General features: G+C 47.6%; 2 protein-coding genes across 2 annotated transcripts in view; one reads left to right on the forward strand and one right to left on the reverse strand.

Annotated features, from left to right (window-relative positions):
• The window catches only part of LOC134945422 (uncharacterized), a 230,607-nt gene that overhangs the window by 194,742 nt on the left and 12,267 nt on the right, over window positions 1-23,598 (reverse strand). The gene's annotated exons all lie outside the window — the stretch shown is intronic.
• The window catches only part of NTN3 (netrin 3), a 130,310-nt gene that overhangs the window by 51,972 nt on the left and 54,740 nt on the right, over window positions 1-23,598 (forward strand). The window contains exon 3 of the mRNA XM_063934685.1: window positions 12,973-13,161. Coding sequence (XP_063790755.1) covers window positions 12,973-13,161 — 189 coding nt within the window. The remainder of the gene's footprint in view (window positions 1-12,972; window positions 13,162-23,598) is intronic.

The following is a 23,598-nucleotide window of genomic DNA, read 5'->3' on the forward strand; positions in this document are numbered from 1 at the left end:
TTTGCTGCCATCCACGGCAGTTAAAGAAATGGACGAAGGAAGTCTCTCGGTGGGTAGGGACCACCGTTTAACATAGGCTTCGGTAATAAAGTTCCCAGCTGCTCCGGAATCAAGGAGGGCAATGACGTTCCGATAACGTTGAGCAACTTGAAGCGAGACTGGGAGATTACAATCTTGAGGAGATGGAGAGGAGATCATTACTCCTAGCCGGCCCTCTCCTTGGCGAGCTAGGATTTGGAGTTTCCCGGACGTTTGGGACAGGCATTAATGGTGTGAGACGGAGCTGCACAATAGAGACAGAGAAACTCGGAGAGACGTCTTCGGCGCTCAGCAGGAGTTAAACGGGAACGGCCAAGTTGCATGGGCTCATCTTTAGATGGTGACAGTTGACGAGGAGGAGGAGCAGAAGATTTTGGAGCAGATGATCTTCCACGCTCAGTTGCTCTCTCTCTGAAACGTAAATCAACTTTCGTGCAGAGTGAGATTAGCTCATCTAACTTAGAAGGTAAGTCTCTGGTAGCTAACTCATCTTTAATACGCTCAGATAAGCCATGCCAGAATGCAGCATACAGGGCCTCGTCGTTCCATGCCAGTTCGGATGCCAGGATCTGGAACTGTATCAGATATTGTCCTACAGTACGTGACCCCAGGCGTAAACGGAGAATCTCGGATGAAGCTGAGGTTACCCGGCCTGGCTCGTCGAAGATGCGCCTGAATGTTGACACGAAGGCAGTGTAGGAAGATAGCAGGGTGTCGGACCTCTCCCATAACGGTGATGCCCAATCAAGGGCTGAGCCACTGAGAAGAGAAATAATGTAGGCAATTTTTGTACGGTCACTGGGAAAATTGCCAGGTTGTAGCTCAAACTGAATCTCACACTGGTTGAGAAATCCCCTGCAGAATCTTGGAGATCCGTCAAATTTTGCTGGCGTTGGAAGATGAAGACGTGGAGCAGAAATGGGTAAGGTGGGTGGGGTTATAGCTGGAGTCACTGTGGTTGACGCACCAGACGCGCCTGATCCACGGAGAGTTGTCTGAATCCCATCCAGCCGAGTAGAGAGATCCTGGAGACAGCGGATGATGTGGCCCTGTGCAGCCTCCTGATGTTCTAGTCGGGCTGCCAGTTCTTGCATCGGCCTGGCCGCTTGATCCTGGTCTCCGGCTGGATTCATTAGGTCAGTGCTTACTGTCACAACTGAGGGCCTGAGCTGACGGGAGGCAGCCTCAGTTGTAGGGGCTGAGATGTACCGGAACCTGGGAGGTTGTATCAGACCCCTGGACATGTAAGTAACATGAATAATAACTGCCCGAAGGCGTGACCACGACAACTTGGATAAAAGTCAATGATGTTTATTATGACAACTCCGCAACACAGCAGCAGTAAAAGAAAACGTAAAAGTCAGCAAAGAATAAATACAGTTCCTGGGTACTACAGGATGGCAGGAGCCACAGGGCACTGGTAGTGTGAGATAGTTCTTATGATCTTCTAGATGGAAAGTCCTTACCAGGCCCGACTGTAGCAATGGAGATAACCCAGGATTGTGCCAGCTGGTGTTCCAGGAAAAGCTGGGTTGCTGAAGATAAAACAGCTGCTGTGGATACTGGCTGGAACCAGACTGTTGTTAGCACGGAGTGAATACTGGCTGGAACCAGTTAAATAATAAATGAACTTGGGAGCGATGAAATATGAACTGAAATGTAGAACTTGAGAGCGGAGAAATAATAATACCGGTGGAGAGTGGTAAAGTGTAGAAAGGACACCGGCCCTTTAAGGGAAGCTGTACTCTGCTGGAAGCTGAGCTGGAAGCAGGTAATGTTGTAGCTGGAAAAAGATGAATCCACAATGGATTGGAGAGTCAGGCTACACCGCAGGTGGAATGCTGGTGCGGGTCTCTATGGTGGAAGTCTTGAGACAGGAGCTGGAACCTGGAAGACAATCACAGGAGAGAGACAAACAGGAACTAGGTTTGACAACCAAAGCACTGACGCCTTCCTTGCTCAGGCACAGTGTATTTATACCCGCAGCAAGGAAGGGATTGGCTAGGCAATTATGCAGATTATCAATACTGAGAACAGATTGGTGGAAATGATCAGCTGACAGAATCCAAGATGGCTGCGCCCATGCAGACACTTGGAGGGAAGTTTGGTTTGTAATCCATGTGGTAATGAAAACAGTAATGGCGGCGCCGGGCTGACAGATGCACATCCAACCACGCGGACACAGCGGAGGCCGCGGCTGACGTAATCGCCACTCAGACACTCTGCATGCAGAAGTTCAGGGACGGCGGCGGAGGCCGCGGGAGACGCCATGCCAGGTGTAATATGGCGTTTACTGTGACAGCGTCCCAGAGTGACAGGAGAGGATACAGGAATGTACACATCAGGATAACAGATGGGATCCGGTCCTGGAGCGCTGAGCCAGCCTTAGGAGGCATCTGATGGGTAAGAAATGGCGTCCAGATACCCGGATCGTGACAGCCCCTTGATAATTTGTACTGTGCATGCGCGGTGGCCATTTTGTATGTGAATTTTTTGCCGCTACGGCTGCAGCGCCGACGCTGGACTCAGGAGAGGTATTAAAATATGGGTGCAATGTGTGCAATGTGGGTTCCCGTGGGAACCCACTGCACTCAGGCCGGATTAAGGGACACTTGAGCCTGGGGCTGAAGATATTTAAGGGCCTGGCCTATTGTGAGAATCGGGGAGGTATGACAAGTGCTGTGTGGGTGTGGCCAGAGCCATATGAGCATGTACACACCTACAATATAAGATCCAATGTCTCCCTAGTTATGTAAAAATATAAAAATTGCATCATTTTGTGAGACAAATAGAAATATAATCTTAATAATTATAATTTATGGCCAGCTGATGGCTAGTCATCATCATGCTACCATGATGATGGGCCTATTTTTCTGTAAAGGCCTGGAGCTGGAGCTCCATTCGCCCCATTGTTAATCTGGCCCTGACTGCACTGCACACATTGCACCCCTGATAGAAACGCATCTATGTAGTTATAGGTATCTTGTATTCCACAGGGAACAGTTGCTGGGACACCGTAATAAGTCACTCAGCAACCCGGGGCAGCGGAGAGGTTCTCCTGGCCAGCCGCAGCTCCTGCGGCTGGCCAGGAGAACCTCTTCTGTGCAGTGTGTGCGTAGCCTACAGTGAGATAGAATCAGGCTGATCGAGGCCGGAGCTGACGTCACACACCCTCCCTGAAAACGCTTGGGAACGCCTGCGTTTTTCCTGACACTTCCTGAAAACGGCCAGTTACCACCCACAAAAGTCCTCTTCCTGTCAATCACCTTGCAAAAGCCTGTGCGTCAAAATTTTCGCACCATCCTGTCACTGTTTGGCGCCGCGCCTGCGCATTAAGGTGCACATGCATGCGCATTCATTTCGATAATCGGCCGCTGTACAATTTCACACAACAGCGATGAGATCTGAATTGGGCCCTATATAAGGCAATGATGGGCAACAGCCGGCCCCTTCCGCCTTCACGCTTTATTATCAGATTTATCTGTAATCCATAAAACACTTGCTGTAACTGCCGGCTGCTATGTTATTACAGATAGGCGTCTCTTGAATTGATTAAATGTTTTGTTATGTGATTGAGGCTAGTTGGGGGTCACTTAGTTTCCGATGTATTACATCTGCACATGCGGGCCGATTACTATTAGTTCTCAGAGACGCAGAGCAGAATCAGATGCACACTCCAAGGATGCACACCCACTCACACAGGACGACATCTTCAGATAGAAAAACTACACCTGCCATAGGGCCAGAATAAGTTTCGATGGTCTGTCTGATGGTACACCGATGGTGGCATTTAAAGATGCATTGGGAAGCATTAACAATGCCGCAATACACTGCAGGTTGGCGTTTCAGTATTTGCAGAGACAGCTCCAGACAGTAACCTGCTAATCCCTGCTACAGTCCAGGCATGAAGTTAGGTAACGAAACGGCGCAGGGCTCTTAGGCTACCTGTTACGTGGCTGTTACGTGGCTGCCTAGGGGCACAGACAGCTGTGCAAGAGTACAGGATCCGCAATGAGCCCTCTGATAATGCTGTCTCCGGACAGCGTTATTATCACAGGGATCACTGCGGAAATTGTTTTACAATTTTTTTATTTAGTAAATTTCCCATTATAAGTATTGTTAAAAAAAGCAAATTAAAGGATTTGGAGCAGGTTTTTATTTGATGAATTACTGGTAAGCACTAGCGCGGAAAGTATAACACCTCCTGTGGTATTGGGAGCTGCTGGGCACGTGAGTGGTCCAAACTGATATTATAATAATAATAATTTTATTTATATAGCGCTCTTTCTCCAACAGGACTCAAGGCGCTTTACAGACATCAAAAACAATACACATGATACAGAGGATTTGAGTAATACAACAATAGACAAGTAACACAGACATAAACGAATAACCTTAAGCCCACAGAAAGCATAACGCAGGATTGGTGCAGGTATTTTGGGTAATAACTTCCAAGGGTTGTGTATTCCACCCTCACAGGTACCAAGTGCAGCAGCCATCTTGGGCGCTCCGCGTAGGATTACCCAGGGTGGAATAGTCTACCCCTAGAAGAGATGACACAAAATGGGGGTGATTTCAGAGTCCTACAGTTTAGAGTAGGGTTCCAACAAAACCACAAGGTCCATGTATTTTTCATCCCATCCACAAGTGTACCATATGGGGCAGCCATGTTGGGCGCACTTTGAAGGTTACACTGTGGGAGGTGAGCCATACAAGGCCAAGTTCATATATTGGAAAACTGATGCTTATGTAGCAGTATGATGTACCCTGCATGTAGGGCACAATGGAAAGGTGTGCAATCAGTGGAGGTTAACATTACAGGAAAAACACATGGTGGGGTGAAGCGAGCAATGAAGAGGAAAAAAAAAAAAAACACAATAGCAGGTAACTAGTGGCAGAAGTAGGAGTGGGACATATTGGTACATATAATAGTGAAAAGAGATTGTCCAGTGCTCACCTTAGTAAAGACAGTGGTTTATATGACCGTTTGTCAGTTACTGTAAAGAGGTGTATATGGTGTGATGCATATCCTCCAACTGTACCTTCTTGGCAGGTACAGTACCTTTTTCTATGGTCTGTACCTGCCAACAAAGGCTTTGTACCAATTTTTGACTCTCCAAACTTCCATTGAAAGTATAGGTAAGAGGGCGTGGTCATGCCCCATTTACCCGTGGCCAAGCCCCCTTTCCTAATTTGTACCGGTTTTTATGTGTAAAATGTTGGAGGGTATGGTGATGTAGGTGGGCGGAGGGGGCAGTCGGGGGAGCCTTTGATGGCTGCACTGCTCTGCAAAGCAGCGAGTGATCTTTGAATACATGCATCTATTCAGTGCTGGGAGGGGAGAAGGGGCTGCCCAGCTGCTCGGGGAGCGCTGGGCACGCCCCCAAAATGACCGAAAACCAGGTCCATGGAGTGAGGCCACGCCCACTAGGCAGAAACCACACCTCTCCCACCGAGGCCACGCCCCTTTTTTGGTGAAGTCGCGCGAGGGTCTCGACCCCTTACATTGAAAAGTTGGGAGCTGTGTAGTACTACTGATGTATAGATAAATCTCTTATGTGTTATGTTTGTATGTGTGAATGGTGTCTCTGTACGTGAATGTATGTGTGTGTAAATAATTCTGGATGCAAAAATGAAGTAAAATAATTGCTGTTCTCTACTGTAGACCAAACTTGCGGATCAGGCACAGTGCTGTCCAGTTTGTTCTAAAGTCTTCTAAAGTCCAAAAGATTAGCGCAGTGTCTCTCTATACGGACCTACACTGAGGCAGGTGTCGGGATATCTTTTAGGGACTCCCTTATTCCGTAGACCCCTAATTCCAGGGCCTATGTCCCCGTAGAATGAGTGCAGATAACCTATGTGGAATTCGATAAAAAAGTCTGAGTGCATCCCGCTAGAGATCACTCTCCGCTTAATGGCTCAGAAAGTGCCCCATACAGAATACCGACCCACTGGGACTATTCCCACGACACCCATAAAGTGGGAATAGAACTTGTGGCAAGCGCAGCAAGCTTTGTTGCTCTCGCCTCCCCACCCCCTCCCCCTCGCTGGCATTCTGCTGCCGGGATCCCAGGATGGGTATGTTGAGCACCGAGTTCCCCAGTGCCGGTCTCCCAGCCCCAACCCGTCATAGAGGTAGGGATGAATTTTTTTTTCTTGCCACAGCGAAGAGACACAGAGCTTAACCGCACCCATCTTTTCTGATTGTCCAGGGATGTCCATTGATGGGTCAAACCATCGCTCGTTTCCCATCAGTGGTTTCATTCCATTGATGTCAAGCACCAAAGCCATCATTGATGGATACCATCAGTGGTTAACCAACTTCTTGCCATTACTAAACTGTGCATAATATATACAGAAGGTATTATAGTTTTGTCCTTGGAGTGATCCCTGCTTTTCAGAGTAGACCATCTGCACAACACTGTTCTCATTATATAAGACTCTCCAGTCTTGTTCTTTGGACTTTTTGGAATAGGACCATTGAGAAATCAAGTGAAAGAATCATACATCGATGAGGCTTATAGTTTTTAAATGTGCACATCCATATCATACATGGTGTGCTGAGATGCATCACCTTATCACCTAGGTGTTCCTGGGAGTTATTTTGTTATTTATATAACTATTCATGAGTTATTTAATACTTGATTGATGTCAATTAAGCAGTAATATGGGACAAATAACTTAAACTCAATAAAAAGAGAGTACTAACACTTTTTAAATAAATAGCAAATAAAACACAGACATTAATTGAGTTTATAATTATTAAACCATTTGCTAAACAAACCCCGGAGGTCACGTAATTAAACGATTGGTGCCCACATGTGTACAATTATAGTGTTTCAATTGGCTTGAAAATAAATATACCTGTCTGTGAAAAATCTATCAGTTGGGTAGTGTATTTCCATACAAGAGCTACATCATAAAGATCAAAGAATATTCTAAACAAATTCAAGAAAAAGTTTTTTAAAAGCCCCAATCAGAGGAAGTACAAGATAGCAAAAACTTTTAATGTCCCCCGAACACTGTCAAGTCCTTCATAAAAAATAAAGAGAATATGGCAGGACTGTGAGTTTGTCTAGAAGAGGACGTCCTCCAAAACTGAGCCTTGTCATGGGAAGGACACTTGTAAGAGAGGCCACTAAGAGGTCAATACTGACAGAGTTACCATCTTCCATGTAAATTAGAGAAGCTGCTTATGAGGCAATAATAGCCCCCGGAATTTCACATATTGGTGATTTACGGGAGGGAATAAACATGAAATTGTGCCTTGAGTTTGCCATAAAAATATATGGGATGCGTTTAAGATGTCGGCATCCCGACAGCGGAATCCCGACAGGGTCAGGAGACTAACGCAGGCATCCCGACAGCCGGCATCCCAAACATAAGTATAGCGGGTGGGTTTGGGCCAGGGGGAGGGGGTGGGTTAGGTTTAGGTGCTATCCAGGGATGGGGGATTAGGGTTAGGCAGGGGGGGGGGGGGGGTGTTAGGGTTAGGTTGCCAGGAGGGGGGGTTAGAGTTAGGCACCACTGTGGGGAGGGTAGGTTTAGGCACTAAGGGGGGGAGGTTTAGGGTTAGGCTGTGGGGAAGGGGGGGGGGGGGGGGTTAGGTTTAGGAACCACCATAGGGGAGGTTAGGTTTAGGCACTAAGGGGTGAGGGATAGGATTAGGCTGTGGGGAGGGGGAAGGGAGTCAGGTTTAGGCACCACCAGGAGGAGGTTAGAGTAAGGCACTAAACGGGGAGGTTAGGTTTAGGCACCGCCAGGAGGAGGTTAGAGTAAGGCACTAAGCGGGGAGGTTAGGTTTAGGCACCACCAGGAGGAGGTAAGAGTAAGGCACTAAGCGGGGAGGTTAGGTTTAGGCACCGCCAGGAGGAGGTTAGAGTTAGGCACTAAGCGGGGAGGTTAGGTTTAGGCACCACCAGGAGGAGGTTAGAGTTAGGCACTAAGGGGGGAGGTTAGGGTTAGACTGCAGGAAGAGAGGATTAGGGGAGAGGGGGGAACATACTTACCTTGCCCTAGTTGGAATTTCACACTTCGGGATTCCAGCACCGGTGAATCATACTGAACCTAAATAAACATACGGTAGCTATGCTTCCTCTAAGCTGAGCAACCTAGAAAGGAAAGGGTTAAAGGGTATTTTTAATGAAGACTCCACCCTGACGAGCACCATTCACAATATGCACGACTATTCCTAACAAGCTCAATTTTTAAGACTATAATTCCCAGATCTCCCAATTTATGAGGAACAGTGCGTGTCATACCCTCAAGTACAGGAAGATTTTAATAGTCTCACAAGACTAAGATTGAACTTTTTGGCCTCAGCGCTGTGTTTGGCAAAGGCCTAACGCTGTGCATGATCCCAATAACACTATACCGTACATGAAGCAATACATAAGAAAATGGCAGAGGAAAATAAGCCACAGTCTGTAAGAGCCCTAGAACTTGGAAGCAGAGTCATATCCTGCAGGACAGTGACCCCAAGCATGCAGCAAAAACCACATTGAAGTGGTTTGAAGACAGAGGGAAACCAATGTCCTGGAGTGATCCACCTTAAGCCCAGATCTTAATCCCAAACAGCATCTGCAGAATGATTTGACAAATTCTGTTCACCATCAGTCTACATCCAACATGATGGCGTTAAAGCAATATTGCAAAAGTCTCTCTCAAATATACGCGTCTGCATTAGCGCCTAAAGGTTACTCTATCACATTTTTAAATGAGAGTAGAGCCAGCTTAATAATGGGGGAGCCAGGGTGGTCATCCAGGGGTCCACATGCAATGCCCCCCCCCCCCCCCCCCCCCACACACACACACACTACACGCAGGCTACATTACTAGTGAGGGATACTGTGGCATATGAGCACTGGGGGTTCTGCATGGCAAACTGGGGGCACTAAAGCAGGCCTGGCCAACCTGTGGCTCTCCAGCTGTTGTAAAACTACAAGTCCCATCATGCTTTGCCCCAGTTTTGCTATTCGGGAATGCTAAAACTGTGGCAAGGCATGCTGGGATGTGTAGTTTCACAACATCTGGAGAGCCTAAGGTTGGCCAGGCCTGCACTAAAGCTTTACTGGTAGATTTATCAAAGCTCCTAAATCAGGAAACGTAGAGGTGTTGGCCATAGCAACCAATCAGATTCTATCACTTAACGATTACATTCTGGAAAGCCGTAACTAGAGTCTGATTGGTTTCTATAGGCAACACCTCCACTTTTCCTTCCTAGAATCTTTAATAAATCTTCCTGCTGAAGGTTTTTTTTTTATGAAAGACTGAAAGATTTCCATAGCCGCTGCCTATACTAGACACGGAGACACCTCAGAGACAGAGATGCAGCTTGTTAAAATCCATCAGCGTATAAACATATAAAAGTAATGTCCTCTGTATATATGGATTACACACGCAGAAAGACATTTATACAGACAGAGACAAGCTCACACAAACACAGGTGGACTCTGCCAAACACATACTGACACAGACCCAGCGACAGACACTCACATGCAGACACTGAGATCTCTGACATCTGGCTGTGTAGAGCATGCTGCGTACAATAGTATACCATTTCTAGGGTTTAGCATGGAACCCTTTGTACTTAGTCAAGACACTGATAAGGCAGCACGGGGTACAGAACACACTAATTCTCATTTAATGAGGGCATGTATAGAACAGCATCCTCATGTCCATAAGTACTCCAGTGCCTACAACTATTCTGCTGACGGCAACAGGGGCCTGACGCATGTCCCTAATGCCCTGGGCACAATTAGACATAAACGAGTGGCATGGAGCCATGACACCTGGACCAATTGTATGTTACTGCACAAACCCCCTCACACACAAACACCCTTTTCCATTTTGGTGAGGGTGACAGTATTGACAATTAGTGGTACCAGTTTTATTCAAACATTTTTGAGCGCCCCCCCCCCCCCTTGCACACCAACATGCCTCCTTCAAATATTCTACCCTGCACAACAACATGACCTCAGCCTGTGCAACATGGCCCCCCTGCACAACAAAATACCTCCCTCCCCTGCACACCCGCAAACCCCCCTACACAACAACTTGCCCTCCTCCTACACACCAACATGCCTCCCTTCTCTGCACAGCACACACCCCCTCTTATGCACACCAACATGCCTCCCTTCCCTGCACAGCACATATCCCCCCTTATACACACTGACATGCCTCCCTTCCCTGCACAGCACACATCCCCACTTATGCACACCAACATGCCTCCCTTCCCTGCACAGCACACATCCCCCCTTATACACACTGACATGCCTCCCTTCCATGCACAGTACAGCACATATCCCCACTTATGCACACCAACATGCCTCCCTTCCCTGCACAGCAGACATCCCCCCTTATGCACACCAACATGCCTCCCTTCCCTGCACAGCAGACATCCCCCCTTATACACACTGACATGCCTCCCTTCCCTGCACAGCACAGCACACATCCCCACTTATGCCATACTTGCCTACCTAACCCTCTCCATGAGGGAGAAAATGCTCTGTTCCTGGACTTTCCTGGTATTGTATGATTGCCATCACCTGTGGTGAAACACCTTTCTTATCAATTACCTAGCTCACCACAGGTGATGGCAATCATACATTACCAGGAAAGTCCAGGAACAGAGCATTTTCTCCCTCATGGAGCGGGTCAGGTAGGCAAGTATGACTTATGCACACCAACATGCCTCCCTTACCTGCACAGTACACATCCCCCCTTAGACACACTGACATGCCTCCCTTCCCTGCACAGCGCACATGCCCCCCTTATGCACAACAACACATGCACTCCTTCTGCACACTGACATGCCCCCCTACACAACAACATGCCCTCCTCCTGCACCCCAACATGCCTCCCTTCCCTGCACAGCAACAACAATATGCCCCCCTCCTGTTCACTACACATGCCCCCCATCCTGCATACCCACATGCCTCCCTCCTCCACACCCGCATCCGGGCACAACTGGGATATGGGAGACTTTCAAAACCCGCCGCTTAGTAAATACTGTTGTTATTGTACACTCATCACCTACAAAGTGCTTTGTAGTGAGCCAGTTGTTAGGAATATTCCCATGGCTGCCACCATTGCATAAGTGGAGGGTGGACGGCAATCTTGATCTGTTGAAATGATTGTTTAATATGTAGTATAAGCGTCAGCATATATTCATATTTGCTACTAGATGTTGTTTGTGAAGCTACAGTATGTTTAGAGATAATTATACCAGAAATTTATGTAGTGTCTCTACAGATGTGTCCTCATACATCTAGTATCTATAAGCTATACGGTGCGAGACAACCGGACGCTACGGAGATGCTCTGAGAGGATTAGGGTACCATATTTATCTTATATGCATCGCAGACGCAGCAGAACACAAGAGAGTACTAGAGACGCCAGGCTGCGACTAACCACTCAGGAATTTGTTTAAACACATACAAAGCCGCAGATGAAGCACAACGGAGCGTGGCATGAGAAAAAGCTGCGGCCGCTGCATTGTAATACTTTGTGTCGCACATCATGATCAGTGCAATCCAGCAATGTAGCTGTGTCACAATCAGTTGTTTTATTTATGCAAATAAGAAGCACATTTTGGGTTAAATGTAATAGCCTCGAAGTTGCAGGATGTTTGGGGACTTTGGGGCTAATTCAGACCTGATCGTAGCCATGCAAAATTTTGCACGGCTACGATCAGCCACCCTGACATGCGGGGGGACGCCCAGCACAGGGCTAGCATTGCATGGCAGCGATGCTATTGCACCCGGCGAGTAAGTCCCTACCTGCGCAGCATTGCATTGCTGCGCAGGTAGGCGACTTTTTGCCACGTCCCGGGTCACAGCGGCTGCGTGTGACGTCACGCAGCCGCTGCGGCCTGCCCCCCACACGGTCCGGATTGCGCCCCCAAAACGGCGGCTAAACATCGCTGCACCCCCCCCCCCCCCCAGCGAATGTCTCTGCCTGTCAATCAGGGCTGGGCTGAGATGCCGATCGCATATCTGGCATGCACATGCGCTCTGCGGCGCATGCGCAGTTCAGACCTGATCGCCCGCTGTGCGAAAACGCACATCAGCGATCAGGTCTGAATTAGCCCCCTTGTGCGAGTCTGTCCATTTTTTAAAAGCAGCAATCATTTATAAGGAAAAAACAACTTGGTTTTGCCTTGTAAATGATTGCTGTTTTAAAAAAAACTATCAGACTCGCACAAAGCGCCTAATTCAGACTTGATCGCTAGCAAGCGATTTTTGCACTGCTGCCATCAGATAGTTGCCATCTACATGTGGAGGGTATTTTAACTGTGCAAGTGTGCGATTGCATGTGTAGCAGAGCTGTACAAACACATTTTGTGCAGTCTCTGCGCAGCCCAGGACTTACTCAGCCGCTGAGATCACTACAGCCTGTCCGGGACCAGAATTGACGTCAGGAACCCTCCCTGCAAATGCATGGACACGCCTGGGTTTTTCCAGACACTCCCTGAAAACGGTCAGTAGACACCCGCAAACGCTTTCTTCCTGTCAATCATCTTGCGATTGCCCGTGCGAACGGATCCATCGCACAAACCCATCGCTGAGCGTCGATCCGCTTTGTACCCATGCAACGCGCCTGCACATTGCGGTTCATATGCATGCGCAGTTTGTACTTGATCGCCCGCTGTGCGAAAACGCAGCCTAGCGATCAGGTCTGGATTAGCCCCAAAGTTCCGCACCTCCAGCAAATCAGAGGCTATTACATCCCTCCCTTAGTCAAAAGACACCCGGTGCAGCCGAGTGGCACGGGACTTGGTGTGCCAAGAGCTGCAATTTGCAGCGACTTATGCCATAGTGTATGAGGACATACTGTATATCATATGTATGTAGTATTTGACTATAGGCACATTTACAGCATAATAAAGTAAGTACCTATTCTCTAACTGTGTAACTGTTTGTGTGTTCCCAGCCTGCACTTGTAACCTCCACGCCCGGCGTTGTCGCTTCAACATGGAACTGTACAAGCTGTCAGGGAGGAAGAGTGGCGGGGTGTGTCTGAACTGCAGGCACAATACGGCAGGCAGGCACTGCCACTACTGCAAAGAGGGCTTCTACCGGGATGTCAGCCGCGCCATCACAGACCGCAGAGCGTGCAAAGGTAAGGCATGTGTCCGAGAAGCTTAGGCTTTGATGATGAGACTTAGGGTACTGTATGTACCTCTGGCCATTTTACAGAAGTGTTTCCATATGGTAAACTCAGGCAACCTGATTAAAGAAATTGAGTGTCAGCAGGGACGGATCTAGACTTTTCTTTAGGGTAGGCGGTTTACTGTTTAATCTTGACTCCTCCCTCTACAGTCCCAACTCCTCCCATCTGCAATCCTAACTCCTCCTCTCTCAATTCTGACTGAACTTTTTGAGTGAGACTGAGATAGAGCTTTGATATTGTTCTATGTACGTGTGACTGTGCTATGGGGTAATTGTAATTATTAGCCCTAGTACCCACACACCAGCAAGTGAGGGGCAAATGCTCTGTAACCCTTGCTCTCCTGGCTCCTCTGTGCTGCTGTGGTATAAGCTGTAGCACATCGTTCTGCCTCAGGCTCTCCCAGGAGAGCTCTCTTCTGCTCAAAAGTGGGCGTGGCTATGACTGTGTTAGGGCTTCGCCCCCCCCCTAGATCCGGCCCTGCGTGTCAGTAACTACTGATTGTGTTTGCTATATGAAATGTATTCAGAGTGCTTTGTAAAATAAGAATTTACTTACCGATAATTCTATTTCTCATAGTCCGTAGTGGATGCTGGGAACTCCGTAAGGACCATGGGGAATAGCGGCTCCGCAGGAGACTGGGCACAAAAGTAAAAGCTTTATGACTAGCTGGTGTGCACTGGCTCCTCCCCCTATGACCCTCCTCCAAGCCTCAGTTAGGATACTGTGCCCGGACGAGCGTACATAATAAGGAAGGATCTTGAATCCCGGGTAAGACTCATACCAGCCACACCAATCACACCGTACAACCTGTGATCTGAACCCAGTTAACAGTATGATAAACGTAGGAGCCTCTGAAAAGATGGCTCACAACAATAAACAACCCGATTTTTGTAACAATAACTATATACAAGTATTGCAGACAATCCGCACTTGGGATGGGCGCCCAGCATCCACTACGGACTATGAGAAATAGAATTATCGGTAAGTAAATTCTTATTTTCTCTGACGTCCTAGTGGATGCTGGGAACTCCGTAAGGACCATGGGGATTATACCAAAGCTCCCAAACGGGCGGGAGAGTGCGGATGACTCTGCAGCACCGAATGAGAGAACTCCAGGTCCTCCTCAGCCAGGGTATCGAATTTGTAAAATTTAGCAAACGTGTTTGCCCCTGACCAAGTAGCTGCTCGGCAAAGTTGTAAAGCCGAGACCCCTCGGGCAGCCGCCCAAGATGAGCCCACCTTCCTTGTGGAATGGGCTTTTACAGATTTTGGCTGTGGCAGGCCTGCCACAGAATGTGCAAGCTGAATCGTACTACAAATCCAACGAGCAATCGTCTGCTTAGAAGCAGGAGCACCCAGCTTGTTGGGTGCATACAGGATAAACAGCGAGTCAGATTTTCTGACTCCAGCCGTCCTGGAAACATGTATTTTCAGGGCCCTGACTACGTCCAGCAACTTGGAGTCCTCCAAGTCCCTAGTAGCCGCAGGCACCACAATAGGCTGGTTCATGTGAAACGCTGAAACCACCTTAGGGAGAAATTGAGGGCGAGTCCTCAGTTCTGCCTTGTCTGAATGAAAAATTAGGTAAGGGCTTTTATATGATAAAGCCGCCAATTCTGAGACACGCCTGGCTGAAGCCAGGGCTAACAGCATGACCACTTTCCATGTGAGATATTTTAATTCCACAGTGGTGAGTGGTTCAAACCAATGTGACTTTAGGAGACTCAACACTACATTGAGATCCCAAGGTGCCACTGGAGGCACAAAAGGAGGCTGTATATGCAGTACCCCTTTGACAAACGTCTGAACTTCAGGCACTGAAGCCAGTTCTTTTTGGAAGAATATTGACAGGGCCGAAATTTGAACCTTAATGGACCCTAATTTTAGGCCCATAGATAGTCCTGTTTGCAGGAAATGCAGGAAACGACCCAGTTGAAATTCCTCTGTAGGGGCCTTCTTGGCCTCACACCACGCAACATATTTTCGCCAAATGCGGTGATAATGTTTCGCGGTTACATCCTTCCTGGCCTTGATCAGGGTAGGGATGACTTCATCTGGAATGCCTTTTTCCTTCAGGATCCGGCGTTCAACCTCCATGCCGTCAAACGCAGCCGCGGTAAGTCTTGGAACAGACAAGGTCCCTGCTGGAGCAGGTCCTTTCTTAGAGGTAGAGGCCACGGGTCCTCCGTGAGCATCTCTTGAAGTTCCGGGTACCAAGTCCTCCTTGGCCAATCCGGAGCCACGAGTATAGTTCTTACTCCTCTCCTTCTTATGATTCTCAATACTTTGGTCATGAGAGGCAGAGGAGGGAACACATACACTGACTGGTACACCCACGGTGTTACCAGAGCGTCCACCGCTATCGCCTGAGGGTCCCTTGACATGGCGCAATATCTGTCTAGTTTCTTGTTGAGACGAGACGCCATCATGTCCACCTTTGGTTTTTCCCAACGGTTTACAATCACGTGGAAGACTTCTGGGTGAAGTCCCCACTCCCCCGGGTGGAGGTCGTGTCTGCTGAGGAAGTCTGCTTCCCAGTTGTCCACTCCCGGAATGAACACCGCTGACAGTGCTGTCACATAATTTTCCGCCCAGCGAAGAATTCTTGCAGCTTCTGCCATTGCCCTCCTGCTTCTTGTGCCGCCCTGTCTGTTTACGTGGGCGACTGCCGTGATGTTGTCCGATTGGATCAATACCGACTGACCCTGAAGCAGAGGCCTTGCTTGAATGCCGAATCTGCGGCCCTCTAGAAGATGAGCACTCTGCAACCACCACAGGAGAGACGCCCTTGTCCTTGGAGATAGGGTTATCCGCTGATGCATCTGAAGATGCGATCCGGACCATTTGTCCAGCAGATCCCACTGAAAAGTTCTTGCATGGAATCTTCCGAATGGAATCGCTTCGTAAGAAGCCACCATCTTTCCCAGGACCCTTGTGCATTGATGCACTGACACTTGTCCTGGTTTCAGGAGGTTCCTGACTAGCTCGGATAACTCCCTGGCCTTCTCCTCCGGGAGAAACACCTTTTTCTGGACTGTGTCCAGAATCATCCCTAGGAACAGTAGACGTGTTGTTGGAATCAGCTGCGATTTTGGAATATTTAGAATCCACCCGTGCTGACGTAGCACTACCTGAGATAGTGCTACTCCGACCTCTAACTGTTCCCTGGACCTTGCCCTTATCAGGAGATCGTCCAAGTAAGGGATAATTAAGACGCCTTTTCTTCGAAGAAGAATCATCATTTCGGCCATTACCTTGGTAAAGACCCGTGGTGCCGTGGACAATCCAAACGGCAGCGTCTGAAACTGATAATGACAGTTTTGTACCACAAACCTGAGGTACCCTTGGTGAGAAGGGTAGATTGGGACATGGAGATAAGCATCTTTGATGTCCAGAGATACCATATAGTCCCCTTCTTCCAGGTTCGCTATCACTGCTCTGAGTGACTCCATCTTGAATTTGAACCTTTTTATGTAAGTGTTCAATGATTTCAGATTTAAAATCGGTCTCACCGAGCCGTCCGGCTTCGGTACCACAAACAGCGTGGAGTAATACCCCTTTCCCTGTTGTAGGAGGGGTACCTTGATTATCACCTGCTGGGAATACAGCTTGTGAATAGCTTCCAGTACTGCCTCCCTGTCGGAGGGAGACGTTGGTAGAGCAGACTTCAGGAACCGGCGAGGGGGAGACGTCTCGAATTCCAATTTGTACCCCTGTGATACTACCTGCAGGATCCAGGGGTCCACTTGCGAGTGAGCCCACTGCGCGTTGAAATTTTTGAGATGGGCCCCCACCGTGCCTGAGTCCGCTTGTAAAGCCCCAGCGTCATGCTGAAGACTTGGCAGAAGCGGGGGAGGGCTTCTGATCCTGGGAAGAGGCTGCCTGCTGCAGTCTTTTTCCCCTTCCTCTGCCCCGGGGCAGAAATGAGTGGCCTTTTGCCCGCTTGCCCTTATGGGGACGAAAGGACTGAGTTTGAAAAGACGGTGTCTTTTTCTGCTGAGAGGTGACCTGGGGTAAAAAGGTGGATTTCCCAGCCGTCGCCGTGGCCACCAGGTCCGATAGACCGACCCAAATAACTCCTCCCCTTTATACGGCAAAACTTCCATATGCCGTTTGGAATCCGCATCACCTGACCACTGTCGTGTCCATAAACTTCTTCTGGCAGAAATGGACAGCGCACTTACTCTTGATGCCAGGGTGCAAATATCCCTCTGTGCATCTCGCATATATAGTAATGCATCCTTTAAATGCTCTATAGTCAATAATATACTGTCCCTATCCAGGGTATCAATATTTTCAGTCAGGGAATCCGACCAAGCCACTCCAGCGCTGCACATCCAGGCTGAGGCGATTGCTGGTCGTAGTATAACACCAGTATGTGTGTATATACCCTTTAGGATATTTTCCAGCTTTTTATCAGCTGGTTCCTTGAGGGCGACCGTATCAGGAGACGGCAACGCCACTTGTTTTGATAAGCGTGTGAGCGCCTTATCTACCCTAGGGGGTGTTTCCCAACGCGCCCTAACCTCTGGCGGGAAAGGGTATAATGCCAATAATTTATTAGAAATCAGCAGTTTTTTATCGGGGGAAACCCACGCTTTGTCACACACCTCATTTAATTCATCTGATTCAGGAAAAACTATGGGTAGTTTTTTCACACCCCACATAATACCCCTTTTTGTGGTACTTGTAGTATCAGAAATGTTCAAAGCCTCCTTCATTGCCGTGATCATGTAACGTGTGGCCCTACTGGACATTACGTTTGTCTCGTCACCGTCGACGCTGGAGTCAGTATCCGTGTCTGGGTCTGTGTCGACCATCTGAGGTAACGGGCGCTTTAGAGCCCCTGACGGTGTTTGAGACGCCTGGACAGGCACTAACTGATTTGCCCAAAGGAAAAATACAAAAAGAAAATAGCAGCGCTGAATAGGTTATTGTAGCAATTGATAATGCGAAGGATTGAGTGATGAATTAATCATACATTTTAATAAATTAATTATAATAATAACGGCCTTTAGATAAAAATTGGATACATATCCATGTGACAATTAAAAACAATTCATATGGGTCAAAATAAAAATTGACTGCCTAGCACATTATCATCCGTTCCTGATGTGCCCGTTGTTTTATCAATATATAATTTTCTTCTTTTTGACATCCACTGTCATAGTGTGGAATAAATGAGCAATATGTTTACAGGGTACAATGGTGCTTTTCTGTTAATTAACCTATTGCTGACTGAGGATCAGGTCAATGGATCCTCCAGCCCGGTCACGTGTACATCGCCGCCCAGCTGCTCACTACAATTCCCAGAGGCAGCGGGACAGCGTATCAATACACGTCAGAGGTCTTTCTAGTCCGATCACGTGAGCTCCGCCGCCCGGCCGTGCACTACCATCCCCAGAGGCAGAGGGACGGCGTCAGTATCACGTGACCGGAAGATACAAAACGGACATCTTCCGCTCGTTGGAACGCAAATGCGCTCCACCCAGCGGAAATATTATACCTATGATAGCGAGGATTATGAGATTAAAGAACTCTCCCGGCAGTTATTATCACAGTTTATTGTCATTAAAATACAGATATATAAATAATTGATTTGTGAAACTAGTCTAATTTATATATTAGGTGCGATTAAACATCTTTTACCTAACACATAGGCTATTGTGACCCGGAAGTATTATTATAGAGGTCATACACAACAAATATATTCGTTTTTAGACTAAATTGTTTATTAAAAAATAGAGTTTTTCTCTTTGAGTCTGTCCCTACAACATACAAATAACTTAATGATAGATCAAGATGATTGTTTTTATGTATAATTCAAATGATCAGAAGGATTGAGTGAAACAGCTGTTGATTGTTTGATAATTATCTAAGGTATAAATATCCTGTTAGTGGCCTACCTAAGTCACCTTTGATAAAGCTGCAGTGCCTTGCAGTGAAACGCGTTAGAAGGAGGCTACTTGGGTCATCTATCACGCCAATTTTGACTGCCGCACCATATCCGGACCAGACACTGGACTTTGCCACCTGCAGTTCAACTGAGACAACTATCTCCTGATTAAGGAGCACCATCTACGCCATCTTCATAAAGAGGACACCGTAACAAATGAGGACCCTGAATCTGGCTGATTGGAAGCCAAGACATCAGTGACGATCTCAAAGGGACTACACCTCTAGCGGTTTTTGGGTAAAGTGCATTGGTGTGACTGCGCTGTCAGTCTGTCTCCATCTGCCAAATTTCCAGGTCTTTACATCAGGAACGGATGATAATGTGCTAGGCAGTCAATTTTTATTTTGACCCATATGAATTGTTTTTAATTGTCACATGGATATGTATCCAATTTTTATCTAAAGGCCGTTATTATTATAATTAATTTATTAAAATGTATGATTAATTCATCACTCAATCCTTCGCATTATCAATTGCTACAATAACCTATTCAGCGCTGCTATTTTCTTTTTGTATTTTTCCTTTGTGCAGTTGGGGCGTAACTATCCCCATATATCATAGCAGCAGCATTAGAAACACAGCACCGATAAGCGCCCGATCTTCCATTTATTTGGTTAAATTTTTCTTGCTTTACTAACTGATTTGCCGGCTGTCTCATGTCGTCAACATTTTTTTGCAAAGTGCTGACACTGTCACGTAATTCCTTCCATACGACCATCCAGTCAGGTGTCGACTCCCTAGGGGGTGACATCACTATTACAGGCAATTGCTCCGCCTCCACATCATTTTCCTCCTCATACATGTCGACACAATCATACCGACACACAGCACACACACAGGGAATGCTCTGATAGAGGACAGGACCCCACGAGCCCTTTGGGGAGACAGAGGGAGAGTTTGCCAGCACACACCAGAGCGCTATATATATACAGGGATAACCTTATATAAGTGTTTCTCCCTTCTATAGCTGCTGTATTTGTATTATCTGCCAATTAGTGCCCCCCCCCCCCTCTCTTGTTTTACCCTGATTCTGTAGCAGGACTGCAGGGGAGAGTCAGGGAGCCGTCCTTCCAGCGGAGCTGTGAGGGAAAATGGCGCTTGTGTGCTGAGGAGATAGGCTCCGCCCCCTTTTCGGCGGCCTTTTCTCCCGCTTTTTTTAGGAAAACTGGCAGGGGTTAAATGCATCCATATAGCCCAGGAGCTATATGTGATGCATTTCTTTAGCCATATAAGGTTTAAAACGTGTTTTATTGCGTCTCAGGGCGCTCCCCCCCAGCGCCCTGCACCCTCAGTGACCGGAGTGTGAAGTGTGCTGAGAGCAATGGCGCACAGCTGCAGTGCTGTGCGCTACCTTATTGAAGACAGGAACGTCTTCTGCCGCCGATTTCTCCGGACCTCTTCGCTCTTCTGGCTCTGTAAGGGGGCCGGCGGCGCGGCTCCGGGACCCATCCAAGCTGAGCCTGTGATCGTCCCTCTGGAGCTAATGTCCAGTAGCCAAGAAGCCCAATCCACTCTGCATGCAGGTGAGTTCGCTTCTTCTCCCCTTAGTCCCACGATGCAGTGAGCCTGTTGCCAGCAGGTCTCACTGAAAATAAAAAACCTATTTAAAACTTTTACTCTAAGCAGCTCAGGAGAGCTACCTAGCATGCACCCTTCTCGGCCGGGCACAAAAATCTAACTGAGGCTTGGAGGAGGGTCATAGGGGGAGGAGCCAGTGCACACCAGCTAGTCATAAAGCTTTTACTTTTGTGCCCAGTCTCCTGCGGAGCCGCTATTCCCCATGGTCCTTACGGAGTTCCCAGCATCTCCTTACGGAGTTCCCAGCATCCACTAGGACGTCAGAGAAATAATAATTACCTCTAAAGCCATCCAATAACCATAGTACAAATGCATCCAAATATAGAGGTGTGTATGTATTTTAGCAGACAGGTTTAATGTGCATTGTGGGGTCTTAGAGGATGAAGAGTTAATGTAACCACATGTTTATTTACATAGAGAAACATTTATAAATCGTCGTAATCTGTGCACACCAACAGCTACGCCAATCCCGGTGCATTAGCGAGCCCAGCATACAGTTAGAAAAGAAAAAGTACAGTAGCCCACTTGGATAGGGCCGCCATCGCTGAGAGAAAGGTATAGGGCCAAAAGAAGCAAATATGGGAGTTGGGCCCTGCAGTATAAACCTGGTAGCATCTGCTCCCAACTGGCATATCTATAGTGGGAGCAAGGTCTGCAGTGCACACGGGCCCCTGGGTCTAGTGAGGTCATCATACCGCTCACCCTGCACCATTTTAATTATGCTTACTACTCCATCGGCCCTGGCTGTAGAGCTGAAGAAATCAGTCGTGCATGCGCAATAGGGATGTATCGGGAACGCGGCGCGGGTGCCATATTTCCAGAGACCAGCGCATGTGTCGTAGACTGACACAATGCCAGAGTCTACTTCACCGCCGGAGAGGAGGGGGCCCGATCGGACCCTGCACATGGGCCACCTTCTCTCTTAAAGCGCCTCTGCTGCTCCCTATACATCTCTGATCTCTTAAACCCATCTCTGTCAGGTGCTCATGGGGTAGAACTTTGGGAGCTGCCATCCAGCTAACAGCTCTCATTGATCCAATATGCTAATAACATATTAGACAGGAAATCGTGCAAACCATTTCCTGTCAGCACATGTGCTGCAAGCTATCCACCATACGTTACAGACAGCTCCCAGTGGTCTTTCCTATATAAGTATGTAACAAGCAAATAGCATCGCATTACAGGGGGTGATTACAATTGGGTAATATTTGAAGGATGGGACACACAAACTAACCACTATATTGAAAGCATAGATACTTATCCTCCGTCATTCTGCAGGACACTCCCTGAAATAGCAGCAATCTCCCTGACTCCCTGAATAGTCCATCAATTTTCCTGATTGCACCTTATCCCCATTATGTAGCTGTTACATTCTCGGGAAATCAGAGATACATACATTCAAATGGGATCATTAGTGCCATTTCCCTGCATTGGTTATAAGACACAATGATCCCTATGGCTATATGCATTTTATATATGGTTTCTTGTGGCCACTTACAGTATATGGAACCTCTTGTAAAACACAATACATAAACAAATCCTGAAAAATATCAGTGACTTTTCTTCAACGGACTTTTCTTCAACGAGTAGATCTTACTAACTTTGGGGCTCATTTACATTTGGGTGTAAGTAATTTTTATGATCCGCCTCTCAGATGTAGAATCATATATACATCTGCGCTGATAGGTGTTACTTTCACAATCTCCCTGAAATGCTTTTTCAAAATCAGGCAAGTATGTATTGAAACTTAAGTCTGGTCATACACCAGCCACCACATAGAAAGTCCTGCCACACATCAGCCACCATATAGAAAGTCCTGCCATACCCCAGCTAACATATTGAAAGTCCTGTCATACAATAGCCACCATATTCAAAGTTCTGCCATACAAAATAATCAATTTTTAAAGTCCTGCCATATAGTAGCCACCGTATTGAAATTCCTGACATATACTAGCCAATAGTTTAAAAGTGGTGCTAAACACTTCTTCCGGAGAGGAGAAAAACACAGTCGGCAAGTATGCACCATGTTGAAGGTGCTGCTGTAGGCTAGTCTCCAGATTGAAGATCCTGCCATACATTAATCACAAGGTTGAAGGTGCTGTTGCAAACTAGCCATTAAACAGGAAATCCTGTCACACATTAGCCACCAAATTAAAGGTTTTGTCATAGACTAACCGCCAAACTGAGGTCCTGTCATATACTTACCACCAGAGGCCCTGTCACACACTAACCACCAGACAGAGGCCCAGTCACACACTAACCACCAGAGGCCCTGTCACACACTAACCACCAGAGAGAGGCCCTGTCACACACTAACCACCAGACAGAGCCCCTGTCACACACTAACCACCAGACAGAGGCCCTGTCACACACTAACCACCAGACAGAGGCCCTGTCACACACTAACCACCAGACAGAGGCCCTGTCACACACTAACCACCAGACAGAGCCCCTGTCACACACTAACCACCAGACAGAGGCCCTGTCACACACTAACCACCAGACAGAGGCCCTGTCACAAACCAACCACCAGACAGAGGCCCTGTCACACACTAACCACCAGACAGAGGCCCTGTCACACACTAACCACCAGACAGAGGCCCTGTCACACACTAACCACCAGACAGAGGCCCTGTCACACACTAACCACCCGACTGATATCCTGTCACAAACTGGCTACCAGACTGAGGTCTTGTCATAAACTAACCACCAGATTGAGGTTCTGTTGTGCACTCACCACCAGACTTATGGGGTCTATGTACTAAGGAGTCTATGTATTATGCCATCTATTCACTGCAGCAAGTGAGAGAGGTCTACCAACTGCACCCCCCACACACACACACACACACACG

Source organism: Pseudophryne corroboree, chromosome 7 (genome assembly GCF_028390025.1).
Source record: "Pseudophryne corroboree isolate aPseCor3 chromosome 7, aPseCor3.hap2, whole genome shotgun sequence".
Classification (NCBI taxonomy): Eukaryota; Metazoa; Chordata; class Amphibia; order Anura; family Myobatrachidae; genus Pseudophryne; species Pseudophryne corroboree.